This window comes from Manis pentadactyla, chromosome 6 (genome assembly GCF_030020395.1).
Source record: "Manis pentadactyla isolate mManPen7 chromosome 6, mManPen7.hap1, whole genome shotgun sequence".
Classification (NCBI taxonomy): Eukaryota; Metazoa; Chordata; class Mammalia; order Pholidota; family Manidae; genus Manis; species Manis pentadactyla.
This window is the reverse complement of record NC_080024.1, coordinates 19,740,544-19,768,368: the sequence shown is the minus strand read 5'-3', so window position 1 is coordinate 19,768,368 and position 27,825 is coordinate 19,740,544. Positions and strand designations below refer to the sequence as shown.

The following is a 27,825-nucleotide window of genomic DNA, read 5'->3' as shown; positions in this document are numbered from 1 at the left end:
CTTTTGGATGGTAGCCATCCTAAGTGCTGTGAGGTGAGTGTTATCTCATTATGGTTTTAATTTGCATTTCTCTGATGACTAGTGATGTGGAGCATCTCTTCATGTGCCTGTTAGCCATCTGAATTTCTTCTTTGGAGAAATGTCTGTTCAGATCCTCTGCCCATGTTTTAATTGGGCTATTTGCTTTTTATTTGTTGAGGTGCATGAGCTCTTTGTATATTTTGGATGTCAACCCCTTATCAGATATGTCATTTATGAATATATTCTCCCATACTGTAGGATGCCTTTTTGTTCTACTGATGGTATCCTTTGCTGTACAGAAGCTTTTTAGTTTGATATAGTCCCACTTGTTCATTTTTGCTTTTGTTTCCCTTGCCCAGGGAGATATGTTCATGAAGAAGTTGCTCATGTTTATATTCAAGAGAGTTTTGCCTATATTTTCTTCTAAGAGTTTTATGGTTTCGTGACTTACATTCAGGTCTTTGATCCATTTCGAGTTTACTTTTGTGTATGGAGTTAGACAGTGATCCAGTTTCACTCTCTTACATGTAGCTGTCCAGTTTTCCCAACAGCAGCTGTTGAAGAGGCTGTCATTTCCCCACTGTATATCCATGGCTCCTTTATCATATATTAATTGACTACATATGCTTGGGTTAATATCTGGACTCTCTGTTCTGTTCTACTGGTCTATGGGTCTGTTCTTGTACCAGTACCAAATTGTGTTCATTACTGTGGCTTTATAGTAGAGTTTGAAGTTGGGAAGCGAGATCCCCATGCTTTATTCTTCCTTCTCAGGATTGCTTTGGCTATTTGGGGTCTTCTGTGGTTCCATATGAATTTTAGAATATTTTTTCCAGTTCATTGAAGAATGCTGTTGGTATTTTGATAGGGATTGCATTGAATCTGTACATTGCTTTAGGCAGGATGGCCATTTTGACAATGATTCTTCCTACCCAAGAGCATGGGATGAATTTCCATTTATTAGTATCCTCTTTAATTTCTCTTAGGAGTGTCTTGTAGTTTTCAGGGTATAAGTCTTTCACTTCCTTGGTTAGGTTTATTCTTAGGTATTTTATTCTTTTTGATGCAATTGTGAATGGAATTGTTTTCCTGATTTCTCTTTCTGCTCGTTCATTGTTAGTATATAGGAATGCAACAGATTTCTGTGTATTAATTTTGTATCCTGCAACTTTGCTGAATTCAGATATTAGTTCCAGTAGCAAAACACGTTTTAAATTGAAATAAAGTACATTTGAAGTGTGTTACACTTGCAAAGATGCCTTTTATAAATTGACTCCAAAAAAACTTAGATAATATGAAAACACATACAAATCAACAGAAAAGTTTTCATTTGATCTTTCTAGGCACAGTTTAAATGTATAATATCTTACATTTTCCCAGTAATAATGTATTAATTCTATTTCATCATAAAATACTCTGAATATTTTCTCTACTGAACTTGGATTTTGGAAATCTGAATATGTATAGCTTTAATATAATGAATATTTGAATTTATCCTCAGTTATTTGGGAAACTAGACTTCTACATTAGGGTGGCATAAAAATAAAATAAGGATCATACTCCTAAAAATGGCCAAAATGGTAAATTTTATATTATATTTATTTTGGCACATTGAAAAAAGAAGAAAAGAACAAGGATCTATCAATCAATCCATCTACCTACCTACTACCTAAGAGAGGGGAAAAAAGGAAAGAGAGAAATATTTCTGATTATTTTCCCCATCAGAAGATAGGACTAAGTATAGACTACTCAACATATGCAACTCTGTGATTTGAGCATTTACAAATAGCAATTCCAATAAAATTGCTATTATAATCAACAGGGTATGTTATATTCTTAGTAAGTCATTTCCTTTTAGAATGAAAGTATGAAAGTAGTAGCTTCATGGAAGGTGACACAAAGAAGGATTAGGGCAGCTGAGTTAGGGCAGCACAAACAGATGATCAAGACCAGGCAGAAAGTGCAATAAGCACTTCCTCCTGTCTGGAGGCTGGCACTTGAGCTCCCAGATCTTGAAACTCAAACTTCTTATCCTCTCCAGAGTCCTCAGAATTCTAGGATGCTGCGTTATGCTCATAAACTCACCAGAAATTGAAGTACACGGTCTAGACTTACACAAACCTCTCAGAGTGGCTGAAAAGTCCTATGGTTTCCCTTTAGGCAAAGCTACACAGAAAATGGCAATTTTTTATCACTTTCTGGACATGGACTCAGAGGAAAGGGAGATAGTTTAATGAATTTAGCCCTGAAAATCGAATGCATCCTTTGCCAAAAAAGGGATGTAGATGCAAAGCCGAGCACACTTTCGTGGATGGGGCCACATGCCTTATATGGGCATTGCCAGTGGGGGCCACATGGGCTTTTCCTATGCTACCGTGGTGGGTCACTTTGCACTTCTGAGAATCATACATTTTTCTCTTCACATTAATATTTTCAATCAGATGAAGCACTCTTTCTACAAAATGACAAGCTATTTGGAATTTGCTCTAAAGTACTTAAAAAATAAGTAGATGAGCTAGACAAACAAATTTGGGAAAATACAGATAATGGTTAAAGCTGGGTAATGGGTATTATTCTGCTACTCTCTTTACTTTAGTGTGTTTGAACAACTCCATTAAAATTTTTTTTTAATTATCTCTTGATGTCCCAGTGCTGGTCTATCTCTCTCTGTAGAGTGCATTGGGTCCAAGTTCTAAAGCTAAATACTGCTTTAGCTTGACTCCCACTTCTGCCATTTGCTGTGACCATGAACAAATTATTTGGCCTGTTTGTGCCAGTTTCCTCACTGTGAAATGCTGGTACTGATGGAAATTCACGTGGTTTTTGTCAGGTTAAAAAGATATCACATGTGGAAAGTGCTCAACAGTGTGTGGAATATTACTCAATACATGCTATTTGTTGTTAACCAACATGTATTGATTCTATAGTTTAATGCTATGGGTCATGTATCTCTGCTCTCCAGTTTGAACTCACAAGCCAACTCTAAGGCCCATTCCTACACATACACACATACATGCACACGCATACACTTGGCTTGCTCACCAAAATGTTCTCTTCTATATCTCACTGAAATCTCTTTAGTTTTATTCCTCTGAGGTAAATAGTAAGAATTAATTAAAAAGAATCAGATAAAGGCACCCACCCACCCCAAATCCCTTTATCTCCATCCAAACAATACAGAAGAGAACTGGCCGCTCTTTCCCCTTCCCTCCACAGTCAAGCCCATTAACTCCCAATCCAGACACAATGCCTCACAGCAAATCTTCCCAGAAGAAAGAGACAATTCCTCTCTCACCTGAAAACAAGAAGCCAAATAAATCTAACAAAATAAGCTTTGGGATACAACTTTTACTTCAGCAGGTTAAAATTACAGGCTAAGGAATTCTGATTTACATCTATGCCGAATCACCCACAGAAATGACCCCCTTTTTTGTTTTTTGCTTGTTTTCCTTTGCTGTTTAGGTCCATAATTATTAGTATTTGAAAAAAAGGTGATTCTTTTGAGTCTACTTGGAACTACAAACTCTAAATTTGTAATTCAGTCTACACAGATGGAGACAGAACCTTAAGGGCCCAAAATATTCAAGAGAAATGAGGAGGATTGTTTTTACTGTGCTGATGAGTTTTTCCAAATTTACCAGTTGGGTATCATTTCCCATTTGTGAATTAAGAAACATCCATGCTACTAGAATAACTGGACTACTGTCCATTTCTTGCAACCCAATGTGTTTATCCAACTGGCTTGTGCTGGAACTAACAGGTAAAGTTGACTAACCCAGTGTGGGAGGCAGCCAGGTGTACGTGGGTTACGCCCAGTGCCTGCAAGGCAGAATTCAGGTTAAGAGGCAATAGCTCCCTACCACTAAATACATATTCTATTTGGAACCTGGTCTTCTACCCCCTCTGCCACACCCAGGTACCCCCATGAACTACTGGGGATGTCCAGTGCAAACTCCCTCCTGTTTCTCCCAAATAACCTTCATTTATAATCAACTAACACTTCCCCATGTTACCCTCTATCCAAGCAATTATTAGGCATTTTTATTTTACAATTTTTTATTATGGGAATTTCCAGATTTACCCAAAGGAGGAGAGAATAGCAGAAATACCCAGATAATGTATAATGTCTCTGTCACTATCCTTAAACAGTTCACCTGCTCCCCTCCTCTCTTTCATCTTTTAAAAATTGAGGTATTTTAATGCAAATCCCAAAGGTCTACATTTTTTCTCTATTGGGTAGGGACATTTTTTTTTAAAAGTAACTGCCATGCCATTATCATGTCTAACAATAACCAGTAATTCTTTAATATCAGCCACTAAAAACCAATCCATACTCAAATTCCTCAATTGTCTTAAAGCTGTCACCAGAGCACGTAAATGGCAGAAGCCGGGATTTGAATCCAGGCAGCTGGACTCCAGTGGACTCTAAAATCCTTAACTTGTGAAAAGAGTCCTCCAAGAGCCCTGAAGGAAGGGGCAGGAAAGGGCAAAATAAGCAGGGAGATAGGATGTAAGGAAGCAGGAAGGTCGTCAACAACCTCAGCAAAGTGGCCTCCATAGGAAGGGGTTTTCAAGATGTTTCCTTTTAGGCAACTGACGACCTCAAGGAGAGCAAGTTTAAAGACTGTAGATGGAAAGAGTGGGAGGGCCTAGTTAGATGGGAGGGGTGAGAAGGCCCCCCAGGATACAGCACTGATGCTGAGAACATTGAGATTTGGTAGGTCCCCACAACCTGGCTCCCACTGGGTCAGATTGCACACATGCCTCTTGCTCAGACTGGCACCACTGGGGGAAAACTGACTCTAACCAACAGAGGGCCTTGGTCCACAAACAAATCATAAATAGCATTGTGCACAAGACAAGATTCAAAATATCCCTTGAGATAACTGGAGATTTAAACATTCCTTTGGATAACTCTTAAAAAAAGGTTTTCATCTTAAATATGATTTCAAATCTTCCTGCTAAGTTGATCTTATTTCAACAAGCAACCATTTCAGCGAAGTAAAACCCCAGAAAAGAAGGAGTGCAGAAGAAATACTAAGAGAAGAACCTAAAGCTCAAGTTGAAGCTTTGCAGCCAAGAAGGCACTGTCCAGACAGGGTGGTGTCACACTATTAACCACAAGCTGGCAGGTTTTTAAGCCAAGTCCCTGGGTAGTAGTAAAAGTAAATGGGGCCAGTGGTAATTGCAGTTACAGGATAGAGGCAACGGCAGCCATGAAAACGCACTCCTCAGATCGCCTGTTGTGGGGAAATAGTTGACTGCCATCTCAGCCCTGCTAAGAGATTAGTAGCTGCACCTTGTATCTGCTATTCCCATATCCTTTACCTCTCTTTACTTCCTATTAGACAATCCCACATTATCCCAATCCACTGTTATAATTAATAATTCTTTATATTAAACCTTCCCTGTTGAAATGACCATGTGGCATCTGTGTCACTTGTCACAGTAATAGATACCCATTCTAGGTAAGAGTTGGCCTTTCCTGCTTGCAGAGACCCAGCTACCACCATCTGGGGGCTTATACAAAGCCTGATGCATAGGCATGGAATCCCCTAAAACAGCGTGCAACCACTGACCCACTTCCAGTAAGAGGCATGAGAGTTGGTTGCTGATCATGGAACCATTGATTTTATCACACACAGCCCTTCCAGAAGCAGCAGGCCCCACAGAGAACTAGACCCACTTGGACTCAGCTGAAGGGCCAGCACCTCCTTGACAGGATGGACTACCATCTATTAGAATGCATGTCCCCAGTGACTTTGGGAACGTATCTAGGAGCCAATGAGTGGAAGAGGCAATGGCCCTGCTCACCATCACTCCCAAAGAGGCGCTGTGGGACTTTGTGCTTCCCATCCCTGCAGTTCTGGGCTATGAAGCATTGGAGGTCCTGGTGCCAAAGGGGACAACTCTTGCCAAGGGACACAGCAAGGTCCCATGGAACTACCAACTATGGCTGATGCCAAGGCACTTGGGACTCCCTGTGTCCTGGCACCAGCTGACAAGAAAAAGAATCACCATCACCACCAGGAGTGGGAGCTACTTTTACACAGTGAGGATAGGGAGCAGCACGTGTGGAACCCAGGTGACCCACTGAGTGCCTCCTGGTAGCCCCCTACCCACTGTGACTGTGTGCACACATGCGTCAGCCTGAAAACATTCCACTTTGCTACTGTCCCAGATGCTTCCTGTCCCACTCCTTTCTCCCTCTCACAAATGTCAGATTTGTGACATCACAGTCTGAAGGCTACTGTCGCCTTCTTGCCATATTCCCCAGTAAGTCTCATGCATATCTCACGCGTATCTTATCCTGTCTTGGCATTTGCTTCTCAGAGGACCTGAATGAACACCAGCCATGAAACAAAGGAGCAGTGTGTGTGTGGGAGGGATAATATCCACAAGGGTCATCTTTACCAGCAAGCTCTTTTAACATGAGTAATTATAGAACTTGTTTTTCCTCTAGATCTTTTTCTTCCGGTTATATGCCTTTAGTGCCATGACTTACCTATCACACTTAGAACATTTTGTGGATTTTACATTTAGGTTTAAGGCTGAATAATGGGTCTCCCTCTATCTCTCTCTCTCTCAAGCTCTGTGGTGCAAGGTCCAGGTGTACTTTTTTTTTCAGTGCTGCAAGCCCAACTCCTACCATAATGCTGAGCACAAAATTAGTAGAGCCTCAAAATTATTGAGTGAATAGTTAAGCCTATTCAGAATATCCAGTCTACAGAAAAATTTACTAAGTCACAAAAGAACATTATTGATGAGACACTATTATGATGCATACAGAAGTCCTGAGTAAATTTATGATTCTAGAATATAGATAACGATCAGCTGTCCAGTGATGGTCTAAGATCTAATAAGGAGTCATAGTTAAGTGTAGTGCTATGCAGGGCAGGCTCCATGCCTTAAATGGACATAAACAAACGTCAATATTATGGAGGTTTTAACAGTCATCAACATGAGGTACTCTGAAAAGCAAGCCCTGCCTTTTCCATCTCCCCCACCAATCAGTGTTAGGGCCACCCAGCCTTCTAACGTGGCTCATAATTCTTAGTGTCTATCATATTATCACATACAGTAGGCCACTTTCAAAATGTTGACTAAGATGAAAAGAAGATTTCTGATCTTTCCACAGTAAGAGCATGGACAGAAAATTTAAGGCTGTGCTCATTATCAGGGGCGACTCTGTACTTGGGCAAAGAGAAGAGTGAGCACTTCCTTAAGTGCCAGTCCTGGACATCTCCTGAGCCTCCCTCAAGTCCTGACCCTGCCTGAGAGCCTGATAAAAGGGCAGCTTCGGGGGCCCCCACCCCAGAGGTTTGTAAATCACACACAGAATGTCCCTGGCTTCTGATAGCTTGACTTAACCATTTTTCTACTTTATGCTGGTATGAAAGCAATACGCATTCAGTAGAAATCATAATTCATTTTGATCTTTTCAAAAATCATACTTAAATTTTTATCTTTTGCTGAGCTAATAATATGTGGTAAGATCTCCCACGAGGCTGGGCCACAGCTCCCGTCACCTGCACGATCACAAGAGTTAAGAGCTGATACACTTAGAGCCATTCTGCTTTTCACTCTCAGTACAGTATTTAACCAATAGCATAAGATATTCAACACTTCATTATAAAATAGGCTTTGTGTTACATGATTTTGTCCAACTGTAGTAGTGTAAGTGTTCCGAGCACGTTGAAGGTAGGCTATGCTAAGCTATGATGTTTGGTTGGTTAGGCATATTAAATGTATTTTTCACTACAATATTTTCAAATTACAATGGGCTTATCAGGATGTAACCCCATTATAAGTTGAGGAAGATCTATAGTTTGAACAGAGGGCTACTGATAAAGAAAGGGAAACATCTACTTTGCTTCAAGAGGGAATAAAATGAAAGCGGTTTAATTGATTAAGACAAGAAATGAACATACAGAATTTCTAAATGGCATTTCAGAAATCAGGTAACTGCCAGAAAGGATGGATTCTGAAGGCAGAATGCTGAGCCCTACTACATTTGCATAAAATTTAATTTAAAAAATTGTTTTGCATATAAAAGGAGAAACATGGACAAAAAGGAATACTTTGGGTAGGAATCAACACCACAAATCAAGCAGTGCAAAAAAAACACTACACCCAACTTTACTTTCTTTTGAATTATGAACATTTATACAAATTTGACTTCATGAACAAAACAAATCACGCAGCAATAATTATCATAATTTATTGATCTAAAAGTATTTGCCATGAAAAATAAGTCACTGTGTAACTCTGGTTGTAAGAATCATAATGATGCCACAATTCGGTTTTATTGCTTACCTTTACATTAAATATTAAAACCTGCTGGTAGACTGTGATACTTCTACTATTAATTTGAAATTATTTCACTTCTCAAATACCTTCTCAGAAATAAAAAAGTATAATGATAAAGTATGTTAATTTCCATTCCTAAAATTTTGTTTAAATCACAGGTTAAAAGGCATTGTTTAGGATTTTAAAATGCATTTCTTTCAGGAATAGTTTTTTCATAGACCTAATTAATTACAATTAAAAGCAGAAAGTGACTTTCCATACAAATTATAAGCTCCTGTAAAGTACAAAAGTGCATCCTTGAGATGTTAAGGCATTTGAGGACAAAGGACACCTCTTGTTTCCTTAGCTTAAAGGTTGGCATTCTGCTTAAAAGACTCCTTCATCCTTTTGACAACAGAAAGGTCTCCTGGTCCCTCTGGCCAGTTGTCATGATCTGTTAAGGGGAAAACCTCATGTCATTAGCCAATCTATTAACCTCATTAGTCTTCTTACTTTCCACTAAACCCTCTTGTTATTTTCCCTGGTTCATCCCTTTTCTCAGCAAGAAAAAAGTGATCATTAAGACAAAAGGCAAATGTGAGAAAATCTTGGATTTGAATCCAACCCTACCACTTCCCAGCTTTTCCAAATTTGGTGAAACATTAAATATTACACTTATTTATGAATTGTCATTTATTTATACCTATAAAAATAAATGTATGTCTATTAAAGATGTATTTTTCATCCATTTAAGGGGACAACTCTTTTTTAAAATTGTGTGAATTAAATGTGACACCCTATGTACAGCACTTGGCATACTGCAGACATTCAATACACATTACTTCCTTAATAATAGTAATCTAGCTGCCTCCCAAGCATCCAGTCCCTCACCTTCTCTTTCCAATAGCCTCAGTTTCCACTTAGGAATTCTGAGATTCTAGAGAAGTGACCCCACTTCGATCACTGACCTACCTAAACCAATCAGTGCACTCCATTCCCAGGCCAGGGTCATTGGCTGAGGACAGACATTTGCATAAGGTGCTCCAAAGCACAGTGGATCTCAGAATTTTGTTAGAAAGGCTAAAGCAAAGGTACTCATTCCCCTCCCCTCTCTCTCTGCCTGGCTGATGTGAACAAAGAAGCATGGAGCTTTAGGGGTGGCAGGCACCCATCCTATAAGAGGAGACTCAGTCTTAAGACAAAGCCAATATCAAAAGCAAAAAACAAAGAGGGAAAAAATTGTCCTTGATGAGATCACTGAGCTGATGAGTCAAGTCTCGCCTGCTTTTGCCAACAAATTCCTTTACTGCTTAGGCCAGTTCTGGTTGCAGCTAAAAAGCATCCTGTCTGACACAGGGTTTTAAATGTGCATATCCAATTTAATCATCCCAACAGTTTACTAACTAAATACCGTAAGTGATTCCATTTTAAAGAAAAGAAAATGGAGGCTTACAGACATTAATTTTCCCAAGGTCATACAGCTAATAAGGGGATGGCTGGGTTTCCATTCCATGTGATCTGACTCAGGCAATCTTAAAGGAAACACTAGGCTGAAAGGTGGAATATTCCCACTCATTATTTGAGGAGAGTGTATTCTTAAAAGATAGATGTGGGTGTTTTCCTTAAAACTTAAAAAATATTTTCGTACTAATAAAAACACTGCTAGAATTAGAGAAGAAAATCATTTCACTGAGGGCTGGAGAAGAAGCAGTCACTTGGGAGTTTATTTCCCTTTATAAAGGAAAAGCAGTGTAACAAACCTTAACTAATACTGACTCAACTCTACTGGTGAGGGAAGTAGAAATGTTCTCTCCACCCTCACCACTTTAAATGCTATCAAAACATAATATTGTGTAACCATGTAGGCATTTTTCTTTCCAACTGAGACCCTTAAAACCACAGATTCTTATGTACATCACCACATTGATGTTACCGTAAAGAAATGTATATGAGAAGGGAAAACAATAAAAAAATATTAAAGTTTCATTTATTAATACAAAGGTCTTAAGCTTTGATTAGACTGTTAGCACATATAAGTTGAATCTGGATCCCTGATATGAATTTCAAATACACGTGTTTTATCAACCACATTTTAATTTGCTAGTAGCCACTTAATCACCTATCATTAGCAAAAGTTCAAATATATTTGAATTTTCTATCCTTTTCTACATTTTGGGAGAGATTTGGAATTTTTAGCATGTATGTGACTTTTAACTCCTATGCATTTGTTTTGTCACTTGTAAAATTAGGATATTAGACTACCTGGTTTTTTAGAACCCTTCCAATCCCAAAGTTCTAAGGTCTAGCCATTAGATAAACACACACACACACACACACACATGCACATGCCTGTGTGTATTTGCATGTAATATTTATATTTGGTTGAGTCTTACAAAGTTATTGCTTTTGTCCATCAAACATGATTGAATAGAACAAATACATACGGTTTTACTCCATATATATCCCAAAGACAGTGTAAAATAGCAACATACTACCCCTCCCCACCTAACAGGTTTGATTCTTCTGCTCAGATATACAAACCACTTATTGCAGGTACAAAGAGGAAATAAATCTTAAAAATATGGCAACCTCTTGCCTCTTTCTATCTCCTCCTTATACATATATATACCCACATTGAGAATACTTTAGTGTTAAAATTCCACCAACCTATGCACATATAAACAATTTTCTTAATATATAAAGCTATGTGCTGTAATAAAAATATTTAGATATTTTCTGTGACCAGGAACATTTCCTTTAAAAATCCTATCATGAATATAAACATTTTGTACATTTCAGTGTTCTATAAGAAAAAACATTTATCTCTGAAGTGAGTACATAAGTTTTGGGAACTTGAACGTGAAAAAGCATAGACTTAGTGACCCCTCACTTCTGGATAGCTCACCTGGTATCTCAGACATGTGAGTATACAGACACTGGCCCCCATCCACCTCCACCAATTGGCCGGTGATAAAGGAAGCAGCAGGCGAAAGCAGGAAGCATACCAAGGGGGAAACCTGGAAACAGAAGCACACGCATGCTTAGAGAAAAGCAGATGCTTCTCATTTCTGCCTGCTTCCTATTTCCAAGTAAACACATCTCAAAATGCATGACTGTAACATGAATTCTACAGTCTGTGTAGACTACAATTTCCTTTTTCTATTTGAGCATCATTAAAATCAGGTAAGTAGCTAGGGTAGCAAGATGTGGCAGAGCTTTAGACAACATCAAATAAGCTTTGCAGTGTGAAGAAACCAAAAGTGAACACAGTGCTTACTCTTTGCTTTTTCCTGTTTCAAACAATTCAGTTCCTGCCACATCTTTCAATGCCCATCACCACCCCACTTTGCAACACCACCATGTGCCTTTTATATTTTTGCCCCTGAAATGATCAATGTGTCTGTATAACAATATACTGGCATTTGAGTTTGCTCGGTCCATGGTCCTGCAAGCTGAAAGCCCAGTAACTCAGACTACAGGAGCTTTCTATGAGAGAGACTTCAGAAACCTACTGCACCCCCTAAAACTTCAGATAGGTAATGACGAATTCAGCAACATCTACTCCCAAAACCAAAGAGAAAGAGAGAAATTATTTCATCAGACATAAAGGAACTCTCATATGAGGCTGTTGGCACAGGCAGATCTTAACGAGATCCTTCTCAAAGGGTGATCCTAATGCCTGCATTGAATCCCAAGGAATGCTTACTAAAAACTCCAGATTTCTAGCCTCAACTTGAGATCTTCTGAATTGTAAGCTCTGGGATGGGGCCCTGGAATCTGCAGGTTCCCAAGCAGGGGTGAGGCTAGGGGAGGCTAGTGAGGCACTTGAGTGCAGCAGCTAAAGAGGAGCTCACTTGGGGAGACAGCGCATGGGCACAACGCTGAGCAGGCACATCCTTAAATGGTGCATCCATGCCTTGCTTGCCTCATCCCAGTCCTGGCCCTGATACAGCACTGTAGCCCTATTTCCTTACATGGCTATGCCTTTTTGAGACCCTGGAGGGAACGCACAGCCTTCTCAGATCTTTGTGCCCCCAGCAGCTAGTCTAGAACTGGACTATCTAAAACAGAGGCTATTAGCCATACAATACTACCCAAAACACTCCAAATGGCTAGTCTGAATTGAGATGTGCTCTAAGTGTGAAATACACACTAGATTTTGAAGACTTAGTGTATGGAAAGAAGAATGCAAAATATATTGAAGAATGCAAAATGATAATGTCTTCCATAAATTGGTTTTAATAAAATATGTTATTAAAACTAATTTCACCTCTTCTTACTTTTCGTAATGTTGCTCCTAGGGAGCTTAAAATTACATATGTGTTAAAGATATTTCTATTGAACAGTGCTGATAGAGAATAATTTTAAAGTTCCCTTATTCCTGGGAAAGGGCAGATAGTTCTGAGCCATAGTAACAAGTGACCATCAGAGCTAGTTTTATCCTGTTTAATCAATCAATGACAACTAACCCTGTAAATATGTTTTTTTAGTCAACCAATCAGTGCTAGCCCATTCTGGAAGTCAGCCAATCAGGAAGACTCCCTCCAATAAGCTGCTTCCTGAATGTCATCCAAACAACAACCCTCTCAACCACATAACCATGACCTCCAGAAACCTACAAATCCCTGAAGCCACATGCCCCCCCAAAAAAGAAAAAGATGATTCTGTTCTGCTCAGAGAGACTATATCTGACCAGCAATCAATGTGGCTTTGTGCTGAATTTTGTTTAAAATACTGGGTGACAGATCCATCCTTTGACCATGTTTAGCATAAAATAAGCACTTAATCGACGTTTATAGAATGAAGGAATCTTTATGCATCTCTTATCCCAAAATGAGGGGTGGCTGTATTGCCGAGCTCTTAATAGTGTTTTGCCCACAGATTAGCTCCATTAAATAATACTTAATTCATTTGAAACTCTCCGCCAAGTAAAAGACATGTAAATATTCATGATTCCTGGTTTACTTTAGGAACTTAACATGGAGCTAAACAAAACTAATAAAGTTTGTATAATTACCAAATTAACTAGGAATTACTGTAATACCTTCAGATAGATTCTTCTTCACTGTCATTTTAATGGGGTCCATTTGACTGATGGACTTGAAGTACTGAGTCATTCACAAGAGTTTTAATAATCAATAAATGCTGTTAGAGACTAACAACTTGCACCCACTTAGGTGGATAATACTTTTTTTGGCTCAGTAATGTGTTTACTTTCAGCTTTGTTTATTAAAGATCACAGGACTTTAAGTAAATAGGCTGGGGCTTGACCCACATATGGCCTTAGGCAAATTAATGAACTTCAATGGCCCTTAGTTTCTTAATTTGTAAAATGGGTGTACAGCATCTCACAAGCCAATTAAAGGGTCAGCCGACTGTTACATTCCCTGTCTAAGAGATGCTGGGGGGCACCATGGGAGTTCCAGGGTGTTCCTTTTAAAACTATAGCTACATTCTAACCCTCCTGACTACTCTAGGTACTGTCACTTAAAAGACAGCAACTCATTGATAAACAATTAAGCCAATGGCAGGGTATGAACATTCCGTCCTCAAAGGGACATTGATGATTAGCTGGGACAATAAGAAGAGTTTCTTGGAAACATGACCTAAGGATGCTAGGACAATCAGGCAGAGACATTCTGTATCTCTCCTCATTTTGCATTTTATGGCAGATACCATCATCTCTCCTTCCTTTCATGACCAAACTTTTTGAAGGTATTACCTACACTAGTCAAAGCAAGGTAGCAAAACTCGGAGTGTGCCTAAGACCCTGCCAGGCGATTTGCGAGGACAAAATTATTTTCATAAGAACACTATGTCTTTATTTGTCTTCTTCACTTATTGGCATTGTACTAATGGCACTAGCACACCAGAGCAATGGTGGGAAAAACTGGAGCCTCAATATGAATCAGGGCAGGAACACAAAACTGAACGAGTGGTAATTATAGTGGCAGTCATATTCTTTCTCGGCAAGTGCATGGGGGGAAAAGGCTGTTTCACTTTTAAATGTCCTTGATGAAACAGTAAAAATTATTAATTGTATTAATCTCAGCCATTGAGTACTCATCCTTTGACTGTCCTGTGTTAGGAAATGGAAATTACAAGTAAGCTCTTCTACCACTTAAGGAAACACACAGGTGTTTCATGAAACACCATTTTTTCCTTGAAATAATGACTAACAAAGTATGGGTATTCACATTTCAGTATCTGAAAGACACTTTGTCAAAAACGAACAAAGTGACACTGCCACCTCAAAGGAAAACAACTGACAGTATTTTTTGCCAATGATTAAGAGTTGAGCTTTCAGGTGAAAATCAGGAGGTTGGAAAACTTGGACTGTCACCATGAACTTAACAGCTTCCCAATACTTAAAGATTTTTCTGAAGAGACCAGTGGTGATATTAACAAATGTGACCTTTGATACTTTATAATGGAATGTGTGTCAATATTTAGATCTCTGTAACTCAGTGAACCAATATTTTCCCAAAATGCAATGTCTGATATTACAAAATCATCTATGGGTGAAAGATCCAAAGTGCAAGAAAGACCAATGGATTTTAATATAGCAGAGTACAAATGTTCACGGACACAGCTTGAGATTCCCCATTGCAAATAATCTTTACCTAAGTGCCACGTGTCAAATACTAAAGAATACCCACAATTACCTGAAAAGGCCATTAAAATATTCCTCCATTTGCCAAAGCTACATCTACATGAAGGTGGAATTTCTTCATATGCTTGTAACCAAAGCAACATATCCCAACAAACTGAATGAAGATGTGAGAGGCCAATTGTATTCCATTAAGTGATACATCAAACAGATTTGTAAAAGTGTAAAAAAATGTACAAAAATTGTTTTTTAAAATGAGGTTTTCTTCATTAAGAATATTATTCATGAGAGGGGCGGAAGATGGCGGGGTGAGTAGAGCAGCGGAAATCTCCTCCCAAAACAACATATATCTATGAAAATATAACAAAGACAACCCTTCCCAGAATAAAGACCAGAGGACACAGGACAATATCCAGACCACATCCGCACCTGAGAGAACCCAGCGCCTCGCGAAGGGGGTAAGATACAAGCCCCGGCCCCGCGGGAGCCGAGCGCCCCTCCCCCCAGCTCCCGGCGGGAGAAGAGCAGGCAGAGCGGGAGGGAGACGGAGCCCAGGGCTGCCGAACACCCAGCCCCAGCCATCCGGGCCAGAGTGCAGGGCGCTCGATACTAGGAAAACAGGGCAGCAAGAACAGTGAGCAGGCACTGGAGGCCGGGTGACAGAGGACATAAGAAAAGTGCGCGACCATTTTTTTTTTTGCTTTTTTGCTGTTTTGTTTTGGCGAGCGCTTTTTGGAAGTCTTAAAGGGATAGGGACCCCAATACTAGGGAAACAGGGCAGAAAGACCGGTGAGCAGAGGCCTGAGGCAGGCACCGGAGAATAAAGAAAAACGAACGACCACCTTTTTTTTTTTAATTTAAAAATTTTTTTTTTTTTTTTTTTTTTTTTTTTTGGTGGTCGTTGTTTTGTTTTGGCGGGTGCTTTTTGGAAGTCTTAAAGGGGCAGGGCGGGTCACTTAATCCAGAGGTAGGGAATCCGGGGATCTCTGAGCACCCTAACCCCTGGGCTGCAGGGAGCAGGGAGGCCCCTTACAGAGATAAATAGCCTCCCAGCCGCTCCTGCTCCAACGCGACTCCACCATTTTGGAGTAGCTGCCCGAGCCAGGCCACGCCCACAGCAACAGCGGAGATTAACTCCATAGCAACCGGGCAGGAAGCAGAAACCCTGTATGCGCGCAGCTGCGCAGCACAAGCCACTAGAGGTCGCTGTTCTCCCAGGAGAGGAGGGCCACAAACCAACAAGAAGGGAAGGTCTTCCAGCCGTCACTCGTCCCAGTTCTGCACACTATTCCTATCACCATGAAAAGGCAAAGCTACAGGCAGACAAAGATCACAGAGACAACACCAGAGAAGGAGACAGACCTAACCAGTCTTCCTGACAAAGAATTCAAAATAAGAATCATAAACATGCTGACAGAGATGCAGAGAAATACGCAAGAGAAATGGGATGAAGTCCGGAAGGAGATCACAGATGCCAGAAAGGAGATCGCAGAAATGAAACAAACTCTGGAAGAGTTTATAAGCAGAATGGATAGAATGCAAGAGGCCATTGAAGGAATTGAAATCAGAGAACAGGAACGCATAGAAGCTGACATAGAGAGAGACAAAAGGATCTCCAGGAATGAAACAATATTAAGAGAACTGTGTGACCAATCCAAAAGGAACAATATCCGTATTATAGGGGTCCCAGAAGAAGAAGAGAGAGGAAAAGAGATGGAAAGTATCTTAGAAGAAATAATTGCTGAAAACTTCCCCACACTGGGGGAGGAAGTAATCAAACAGACCACGGAAATACACAGAACCCCCAACAGAAAGGATCCAAGAAGGGCAACACCAAGACACATAATAATTAAAATGGCAAAGATCAAGGACAAGGAAAGAGTGTTAAAGGCAGCTAGAGAGAAAAAGGTCACCTATAAAGGGAAACCCATCAGGCTAACGTCAGATTTCTCAACAGAAACCCTACAGGCCAGAAGAGAATGGCATGATATATTTAATACAATGAAACAGAAGGGCCTTGAACCAAGGATACTGTATCCAGCACAACTATCATTCAAATATGATGGTGGGATTAAACAATTCCCAGACAAACAAAAGCTGAGGGAATTTGCTTTCCACAAACCACCTCTACAGAACATCTTACAGGGACTGCTCTAGATGGGAGCACTCATAGAAAGAGCACAGCACAAAACACCCAACATACGAAGAATCGAGGAGGAGGAACAAGAAGGGAGAGAAGAAAAGAATCTCCAGACAGTGTATATAACAGCTCAATAAGTGAGCTAAGTTAGGCAGTAAGATACTAAAGAGGCTAACCTTGAACCTTTGGTAACCACGAATTTAAAGCCTGCAATGGCAATAAGTACATATCTTTCAATAGTCACCCTAAATGTTAATGGGTTGAATGCACCAATCAAAAGACACAGAGTAACAGAATGGATAAAAAAGCAAGACCCATCTATATGCTGCTTACAAGAAACTCACCTCAAACCCAAAGACATGTACAGACTAAAAGTCAAGGGATGGAAAAACATATTTCAAGCAAACAACAGTGAGAAGAAAGCAGGGGTTGCTGTACTAATATCAGACAAAATAGACTTCAAAACAAAGAAAGTAACAAGAGATAAAGAAGGACACTATATAATGATAAAGGGCTCAGTCAAACAAGAGGATATAACCATTCTAAATATATATGCACCCAACACAGGAGCACCAGCATATGTGAAACAAATACTAACAGAACTAAAGGGGGATATAGACTGCAATGCATTCATTCTAGGAGACTTCAACACACCACTCACCCCAAAGGATAGATCCACTGGGCAGAAAATAAGTAAGGACACGGAAGCACTGAACAACACAGTAGAGCAGATGGACCTAATAGACATCTATAGAACTCTACATCCAAAAGCAGCAGGATATACATTCTTCTCAAGTGCACATGGAACATTCTCCAGAATAGACCACATACTAGGCCACAAAAAGAGCCTCAGAAAATTCCAAAAGATTGAAATCCTACCAACCAACTTTTCAGACCACAGAGGCATAAAACTAGAAATAAACTGTACAAAGAAAGCAAAGAGGCTCACAAACACATGGAGGCTTAACAACACGCTCCTAAATAATCAATGGATCAATGACCAAATCAAAATGGAGATCCAGCAATATATGGAAACAAATGACAACAACAACACTAAGCCCCAACTTCTGTGGGACACAGCAAAAGCAGTCTTAAGAGGAAAGTATATAGCAATCCAAGCATATTTAAAAAAAGGAAGAGCAATCCCAAATGAATGGTCTAATGTCACAGTTATCGAAATTGGAAAAAGAAGAACAGATGAGGCCTAAGGTCAGCAGAAGGAGGGACATAATAAAGATCAGAGAAGAAATAAATAAAATTGAGAAGAATAAAACAATAGCAAAAATCAATGAAACCAAGAGCTGGTTCTTCGAGAAAATAAACAAAATAGATAAGCCTCTAGCCAGACTTATTAAGAAGAAAAGAGAGTCAACACAAATCAACAGTATCAGAAACGAGAAAAGAAAAATCACGACGGACCCCACGGAAATGCAAAGAATTATTGGAGACTCCTATGAAAACCTATATGCTAACAAGCTGGGAAACCTAGGAGAAATGGACAACTTCCTAGAAAAATACAACCTTCCAAGATTGACCCAGGAAGAAACAGAAAATCTAAACAGACCAATTACCAGCAACGAAATTGAAGCGGTAATCAAAAAACTACCAAAGAACAAAACCCCTGGGCCAGATGGATTTACCTCGGAATTTTATCAGACATACAGGGAAGACATAATACCCATTCTCCTTAAAGTTTTCCAAAAAAGAGGGGGAGGGGATACTCCCAAACTCATTCTATGAAGCTAACATCACCCTAATACCAAAACCAGGCAAAGACCCCACCAAAAAAGAAAACTACAGACCAATATCCCTGATGAACGTAGATGCAAAAATACTCAACAAAATATTAGCAAACCAAATTCAAAAATACATCAAAAGGATCATATACCATGACCAAGTGGGATTCATCCCAGGGATGCAAGGATGGTACAACATTCGAAAGTCCATCAACATCATCCACCACATCAACAAAAAGACAGACAAAAACCACATGATCATCTCCATAGATGCTGAAAAAGCATTTGACAAAGTTCAACATCCATTCATGTTAAAAACTCTCAGCAAAATGGGAATAGAGGGCAAGTACCTCAACATAATAAAGGTCATCTATGATAAACCCACAGCCAACATTATATTGAACAGCGAGAAGCTGAAAGCATTTCCTCTGAGATCGGGAACTAGACAGGGATGCCCACTCTCTCCACTGTTATTTAACATAGTACTGGAGGTCCTAGCCACGGCAATCAGACAAAATAAAGAAATACAAGGAATCCAGATTGGTAAAGAAGAAGTTAAACTGTCACTATTTGCAGATGACATGATACTGTACATAAAAAACCCTAAAGACTCCACTCCAAAACTACTAGAACTGATATCGGAATACAGCAAAGTTGCAGGATACAAAATCAACACACAGAAATCTGTGGCTTTCCTATATACTAACAATGAACCAACAGAAAGAGAAATCAGGAAAACAACTCCATTCACAATTGCATCAAAAAAAATAAAATACCTAGGAATAAACCTAACCAAAGAAGTGAAAGACTTATACTCTGAAAACTACAAGTCACTCTTAAGAGAAATTAAAGAGGACACTAACAGATGGAAACTCATCCCATGCTCGTGGCTAGGAAGAATTAATATCGTCAAAATGGCCATCCTGCCCAAAGCAATATACAGATTTGATGCAATCCCTATGAAACTACCAGCAACATTCTTCAATGAACTGGAACAAATAATTCAAAAATTCATATGGAAACACCAAAGACCCTGAATAGCCAAAGCAATCCTGAGAAAGAAGAATAAAGTAGGGGGGATCTCACTCCCCAACTTCAAGCTCTACTATAAAGCCATAGTAATCAAGACAATTTGGTACTGGCACAAGAGCAGAGCCACAGACCAATGGAACAGACTAGAGAATCCAGACATTAACCCAGACATATATGGTGAATTAATATTTGATAAAGGAGCCATGGACATACAATGGCAAAATGACAGTCTCTTCAACAGGTGGTGCTGGCAAAACTGGACAGCTACATGTAGGAGAATGAAACTGGACCATTGTCTAACCCCATATACAAAAGTAAACTCAAAATGGATCAAAGACCTGAATGTAAGCCATGAAACCATTAAACTCTTGGAAGAAAACATAGGCAAAAACCTCTTAGACATAAACATGAGTGACCTCTTCTTGAACATATCTCCCCGGGCAAGGAAAACAACAGCAAAAATGAATAAGTGGGACTATATTAAGCTGAAAAGCTTCTGTACAGCAAAAGACACCATCAATAGAACAAAAAGGATCCCTACAGTATGGGAGAATATATTTGAAAATGACACATCCGATAAAGGCTTGACGTCCAGAATATATAAAGAGCTCACACGCCTCAACAAACAAAAAACAAATAACCCAATTAAAAAATGGGCAGTGGAACTGAACAGACAGTTCTCCAAAACAGAAACACAGATGGCCAACAGACACATGAAAAGATGCTCCACATCGCTAATTATCAGAGAAATGCAAATTAAAACTACAATGAGGTATCACCTCACACCAGTAAGGATGGCTGCCATCCAAAAGACAAACAACAACAAATGTTGGCGAGGCTGTGGAGAAAGGGGAACCCTCCTACACTGCTGGTGGGAGTGCAAGTTAGTTCAACCATTGTGGAAAGCAGTATGGAGGTACATCAAAATGCTCAAAACAGACCTACCATTTGACCCACGAATTGCACTCCTAGGAATTTACCCTAAGAACACAGCAATCAAGTTTGAGAAAGACAGATGCACCCCTATGTTTATCGCAGCACTATTTACAATAGCCAAGAATTGGAAGCAACCTAAATGTCCATCGATAGATGAATGGATAAAGAAGATGTGGTACATATACACAATGGAATACTACTCAGCCATAAGAAAAGGGCAAATCCAATCATTTGCAGCAACATGGATGGAGCTGGAGGGTATTATGCTCAGTGAAACAAGCCAAGCAGAGAAAGAGAAATACCAAATGATTTCACTTATCTGTGGAATATAAGAACAAAGGAAAAACTGAAGGAACAAAACAGCACCAGAATCACAGAACTCAAGAATGGACTAACAGGTACCAAAGGGAAAGGGATTGGGGAGGATGGGTGGGTAGGGAGGGATAAGGGGGGGAGAAGTAGGGGGGTATTAAGATTAACATGCATGGGGGGGTAGGAGAAAAGGGAGGGCTGTACAACACAGAGAAGGCAAGTAGTGATTCTACAACATTTTGCTATGCTGATGTCAGTGACTGTAAAGGGGTTTATAGGGGAGACCTGGTATAGGGGAGAGCCTAGGAAACATAATATTCGTCATGTAAGTGTAGATTAGTGATACCAAAAAAAAAAAAAAAAAGGGCAGTTCCTGTGTGGTAACCTCCAATGAGTTCTACACAAGGGTATAAAGGGCATATAAAAGTGTAGGCAAAGGGTCTCTTTGCGTCTATACAGAAGATCAAAGCCTAATTGGGCTACCCCGAAAATGAACTAAGATACGATATGAAAGAGAACTTCCAACATCAGCACTCTCTGGAAGACTCATGCCAGAATATGATCATCAAAAAACCCCAACAACGATCCATGCACTGCTACAGCTGTAGATGCACTCATCCCACCAGCTCCTGGACTTGCCATGGGAATGAGGAAGGAGATATCTAAGCTGGCCTGTGCATACAGTAAAACAACAAATTTGACTGGATCTATACTGTTGGAACTCAACCAAGAATTAGGAGAAGTGCAAATTGTAGCGCTCCAAAATCTTACAACTACAGACTATTTACTGTTAAAAGAACATAAGGGATGTGAACATTCCCCAGGAATGGGTTGTTTTAATTTGTCTGATTTCTCTCAGACTGTTCAAGTTCAGTTGGACAATATCCACCATATCATAGATAAGTTTTCACAAATGCCTAAGGTGCCTAACTGGTTTTCTTGGTTTCACTGGAGATGGCTGGTTATTACAGGTATGCTTTGGTTATGTAACTATACTCCTATTATGTTAATGTGTGTGCGCAATTTAAGTAGTAGCTTAAAACCTATATATGCTGAAGTTACTCTACAAGAAGATATGTCAAAGAAATAATCAATCTTCCCATGTTTTCTTCCGCCTGCTACTTCTATAGCTTTTCTTCTTCCTTCCTAATTACAACCCTTAAATAGAATTCGTGCCTCATATCAAATTTACAGAGTATCATAATTCTTCCAAGTGGTAAAGATACCTCAAGACAAATGCTGGGCATAGAAGCCACAGGGCATAAATATGCAAAGAAGTAAAAAGCTAACCTTTTTAAACAGTAAGGCTTCTCTCTCACTTACCAACTTCACATTTCCCTGTATGGCTCTGGAAGATGACTGGTTAGCCAGAGACGGGTAAGATTCCTCAAGGGAGGAACAACCTAAGACAGGCACAATCGCAGGGGGGCCATCAGGTGAGAAATTGGGGATCAACAGAGGTGAGGCTTAGAACCTCACCCCCCCTGTTCTGAGAGAAATCTTCTGCATACGTGGATGTTTTATTGCCCTGGTCTAGCTTGGATTTACACATAGTCTACAGGCACACACCTGATCATCTACATTTGCTCTCTTACAACACTAAACTATGTTTTCTACCTTTATCTTGTATCTACCTACCACTTCAGCATTTTATTAAAAATAATAATAATAAAGAGAGAAATGTGGTATCCACATATAAATCAAGTATAAAAACCAAATGAGTATTCATATTTGAACTGACTGTTTAGAGTTCATAATGCATGAGCAAAACCGAACGTTTCTGTGATGACGGCCCTTGTACTGTTCACTATGTAACTTATTCATTATGTAAGAATTTGTTCTACATGTAAGAACTTGTTTGTTATGCCTCAGAAGATTGGAGACTGACGAAAATTAGGCTTGGGGTGGATTAATGATTGTGCATTGAGCATTGACTCCCCTATACAGAATTTTATTGTCGTTAACAACCATTTGATCAATAAATATGAGAGATGCCCTCACAAAAATAAATTAATTAATTAATTAATTAATTAATTAATTAATTAATTTAAAAAAAAGAATATTATTCATGTTAGTATGTAATGCCTTTATTACTATATTTTTTTAAAGACTTGGCAAATATTTCATAAATTTCTCAATTGCAATTTCTATATAGTAAAGATAGATAATATAGTTCACAATAAACAACACGTGTGTTCTGTCCAAAATAAAAATGTCATCATGTCATTCCCTTGATTGAAAATCCTTTAAAACCTTTCTTGGTTTTCAGAAGAAAAATCCAAACACCTTGCTTAAGACAGCTCTACAAATGTTGGATTTAACAGTATCTTCTAAAATTTAATATGCAAATCAATTTTAGTTCAGGAATTTTACCTCTAGAAAGTTACCCCCTCACACAAGAGTATGTGACTGTGTTCAAGGATATTCACTGCAGAATTACTAATATATCCAAAATATAAACAGAATCAAAATATGTAACAATGGGGTCTAATTAAATATACCATGGCATATCCATAGCAAGTTGCAGAAAAGAACATATAGTAGAATCCCATTTTGGTAAAAACGTCAATAAATACAGATATTTTTGTGTATGTATAGTAAATTTCTGGAAAGATATACATCAAACTGATAATGAAAGGTAGTTCTAGGAATTTAACACCTTTCCTTCTAGTAGTTTTATGGCTTTGCTTTTATATTTAGCACCTAACATATGTAAAATCATTTGTATGTGACACAGCATAGGGGGGTTACTTTCTTTCTAAATGAACAGCCAGTTGCTGCAAGACCTCTGCTCAATGGGCTACCCTATCCTCACAGACTTGATACACTACTTTTATCCTATAAACTCCCTGTATGTAAGTGATACTTCATACATGAGTCTGTTTTGTTCCACAAATTTTAATCTGTTCCAGGATCAGCATCAGATGCTGAAAATAACTATAGCTTTATAGTATTTTTGCTATCAGGAAGGTCAAATCCTCACCGTCAAAACATTTTTCGCTGATTTTGCACCACTATTTTTCTAGACAAACTTTAGAATCAGTGTGTTAATTCCAAAAACATATTAAATTTATACACTAATTTAGGGAAACTTAGTTTTAATAAAATTGATTCTCTTCATTGGGGAATATGAAATGTCTCTATTCTGATCTTTTTTTCTGTTCTTCAGTAATAAATTCTTTTTCCATTTAGAGCTAAGTTTACTCTGGGTATTTCGGTTTTTATTATTATTCTGGAAAGATATCCTTTTTGTTTCCCATTACATTTTAAGACTGATAATATTGGCATTTAAGAAAGCCATTGATTTTTACACACTTCAGTCTGGCTGCTTTACAGAAATTGCATATGAAACTTCATATAGTCATAATCACCTAACTTGCTTAGGGTCTGGTACCAACAAATGCCAAGTGACAAACTAATATAGCTGAAAAGTGCAATGAAACAATAAGAGCATGCTGTTCTTAATTCATACCACATTCACTCCCGAATAAATATTATTATGCATATGCAAAACATAACCAGGATATGCAAAGCACAACCAGGATATTCCCAAGAGCCTTAAAGCACAGGGGAAATGGTTTGGTGGCAGTGGAACAAATCATCTCTTCAGCCAACCAGACTATGTAAAAAGGACACCAAATGTTACAAATTTCCAAAGTGTAAAAGAAAGTCATTTGAATTAACCTTAGAAGTATACATTACCTCTTCAGGAACGCCCAGTCTTTTAGCTGGGATATTCTGAAAGTACCCTTCCAAAGCAGTTTTTGGCAAGTAACTATAGTTGTCAAAAGCAGTCTTGGAATAAATGGATCCCTATGTTTAAAAATAAAACAGGAACAAAATACAGTACATAAAATTAAATTTTTACTTGTAAAGATATCAAGACAGTCTATCAACCAATACCAAAAAGTAAGTGGTTTAAATTTCACAGAAACATTAACATTTCTAATACTAATTTTTCTCCATATTGTAAAAGAAGTAGTTAAGCACTATAACAAAAAGATCATCTGAATGCTCATTTTGTGACCTCCTCTCCCTTAATAACCAACCAAGTCCTAGATTTTTTTGTAAAAGATTTGGTCTCTTCAAGCATAATTATTTGAGTAGATCAGAGAGGCACCTAACTGAGAACAGTGGAACAGGAGAGTCTATTTTATGTTCCACTAGGCTTCTCTGTCTTACAACGGGACACTGAGCTGTGGTTATGTGAGCCTTAGAAAAGGCAATCTTTTCATGGCTTTTCACCTAGAGTAAAAACCACAGCGTTTGAGTCCATTATAAATAAACGAAAATTTTAATTGCTTAAGAATTATCTTATTTAGTTTTCATTGGCTTTCAAGGGTTTTATAAGCCAAGACAAGTACTCAAACACTGTATAAAACAGGATAAAGTTATGTGTTAGTGGCTCAAACTACACCAGAGATTATGGGGAGGAGGGGAGGGCACGAAGGAGTGAAGTTAAGGTGAGGCGATTCAGCAGTATTAATTAGGGGTGACATGCTATTTTCCAGTTAAACAATTTGTAACCTTTTATTTAGAGGATGAAATCTTCCAGGAGTGTTAAGGTTTAGACATTAAACTTAATACATCTCAGGACAAACATGGCTTTAGTATTGTGCTTATAATACTAATTTACCACCAGCGGTTTTCAAGAAATACACTTTTAGAGTCCAGCATTCCAAGGTATCAACATTAAGAATAGGACTGTATTTAATTTACCCTAATGTCAGCTGTGAAGGACTGAAGGCATATGAAGTCTCTGGCTAGGAGCCTGCAATTTGTTAGACCTAAGATTTCTCTGCTGACTTCAATAAGTCAGTTCATGCTTGGTTCCCACTGGGTATCATGGATAACAATAGCTATAGATACTATATAGATAGATCTGCAGATAATATTCACATATATTTTAGAATTTCAGATAGAGGGATGATTACCATGTTAGCAACGACCAGAAAACATCACAGAGAACTAGATTTGAACTGAGTTTTGCAGGATGAGGGAGGTATTTCATATAATGTCTCTCTTGGGACACATGGCCCATATGTAATACCCAGGAACCTTAAGCTATAGCTTACTTCCAAAAAATTACATTGAACATAGTGTGATATGAAGTTGAACCTACTGTGAGTTTTTTTCCCTCTATCATTTGCATTATGTTTCAGAGAAATTTTTGCTTGAATTCTAGCCGATCTTTGGGAGTTCCCAGAAATCTGACCTTATCTCTGTTTCCAAATAAAGAATTCATGGTATACCATGAAATAACAAATTAATCTGGCAAAATTCATTCTTTAAAGCAGTGGTTCTCAATCTTCACTGTGCATTTGAATTTTCTAGGCAGCTTTTAAAAATACTGATGCCTGGATTCCACAGTTTGGAATCAAGCTCATGCATCACTATTTTTTAAAACATTTCACATATTATTATCCAAATATATAGCCAGGAGTGAGAATCACTGGCTTAATTTAACCTTCTTAACAATCTAGTTGTAAGCAAAGAATACTTTTTAATTTCATCTATTTTTAAAAGCAAGTCTTTTCTAGTATACACACATATTAACAAATACCTCTATCAACCACACACATGGAATCAGAAAAGCACAACTTGTCAACAGCTTTCTGACGGAATGTTTACCTACAGGGGCAACACAGTTGATCCTTACTCCTCGGCTGGCCCATTCCAAAGCTAAGGTTTTGGTAAGGTTGTAAACACCTGCTCTGGAAGCCCCACTGTGCCTTTAAAAGACAAAATACAAACAGTACATTCAGCTTCTGTTCATTATTTCTCTCATTAACTAAACTCACAAGCGTGCCGATGACCTCTCAGAGCCGCACAAAAACATTATCATAAGTATGTCTTTTGAGCCTCTGTCTGAATACTGGGAAAAAACTGAGTCCTTTATATTAACACATTGGTATATCATAATATATTAATAATATTAAGGTCAAACCCCAGCCATACAGTAGTCAAACAAATCTTACATTGTGTAGGCCCACATAAGATCCCCAAATCACCATGAGCAAAAGAGGAATTTTTTTCTTTGAGAGGAATATTTTTAAGAACTTCCTATTATACAGGAAAACAAATTGGTAATTTTAAGAGTTATAAGTGTGGTTATTTTCTAAATCAATTTTAGCTAATAAGGAATAGGAAATTCATATATCAAGCTAGAAATATTATCAATAGACTTTCTAGACATACCAAAATTTACATAAATTTTAATATGCTTCCCGATAGGAGGTTCAAAATATATAGGCCTACATCCATGTGAGGTCTCACACAGAAGGTACAGATACATTATGGCTTAAAATTTCTGATTTGCAAGGTCCTCGGAACCAAGTATCTGAGATCTGGGGGTGTACCCTGTTCTCACTGGAGAGCACCTACAGAATCAAACGTCCTAAAGAAAACCTACCTCCAGCCCACTGTCAGCTGCAGCAGCCGTGGTGGGATTCTATCCGTCAGAATTACCTGAGCAACCCCATCACCATCACATGTGGCCATGACTTCTATTGCTGCCACATCCAACAGTCCTGGGGGACCTATAGGACAGGTTCCCTTGCCCTCAGTGTGGCCACCAGTGCTAAGAGGGGCCTTCTGGAGCGACACTCAGCTGGAAAGGATGACTGGACTGCAGTCACCAAATGCCCCCACATCACCAGGAGCAAGAGGCCAAGGCAGCAACAGCTGTGCCTATGCAGGAAGCACAACCAAGTGCTGACCCTGTTGTATGGAGAATCTAGAGGCGTTTG

General features: G+C 38.8%; 1 protein-coding gene across 1 annotated transcript in view; it reads right to left on the bottom strand.

The window, feature by feature from the left end:
- Positions 1–8,135: 8,135 nt before the first annotated feature.
- The window catches only part of PECR (peroxisomal trans-2-enoyl-CoA reductase), a 34,218-nt gene continuing 14,528 nt past the window's right edge, over positions 8,136–27,825 (bottom strand). Inside the window, exons 5-8 of the mRNA XM_036916226.2 lie at positions 26,712–26,808; positions 24,779–24,889; positions 11,216–11,327; positions 8,136–8,764 (exon numbers count right to left, since the gene is read on the bottom strand). Of these exons, the coding sequence (XP_036772121.2) occupies positions 8,679–8,764; positions 11,216–11,327; positions 24,779–24,889; positions 26,712–26,808 (406 nt within the window). The 3' untranslated portion in view covers positions 8,136–8,678. The remainder of the gene's footprint in view (positions 8,765–11,215; positions 11,328–24,778; positions 24,890–26,711; positions 26,809–27,825) is intronic.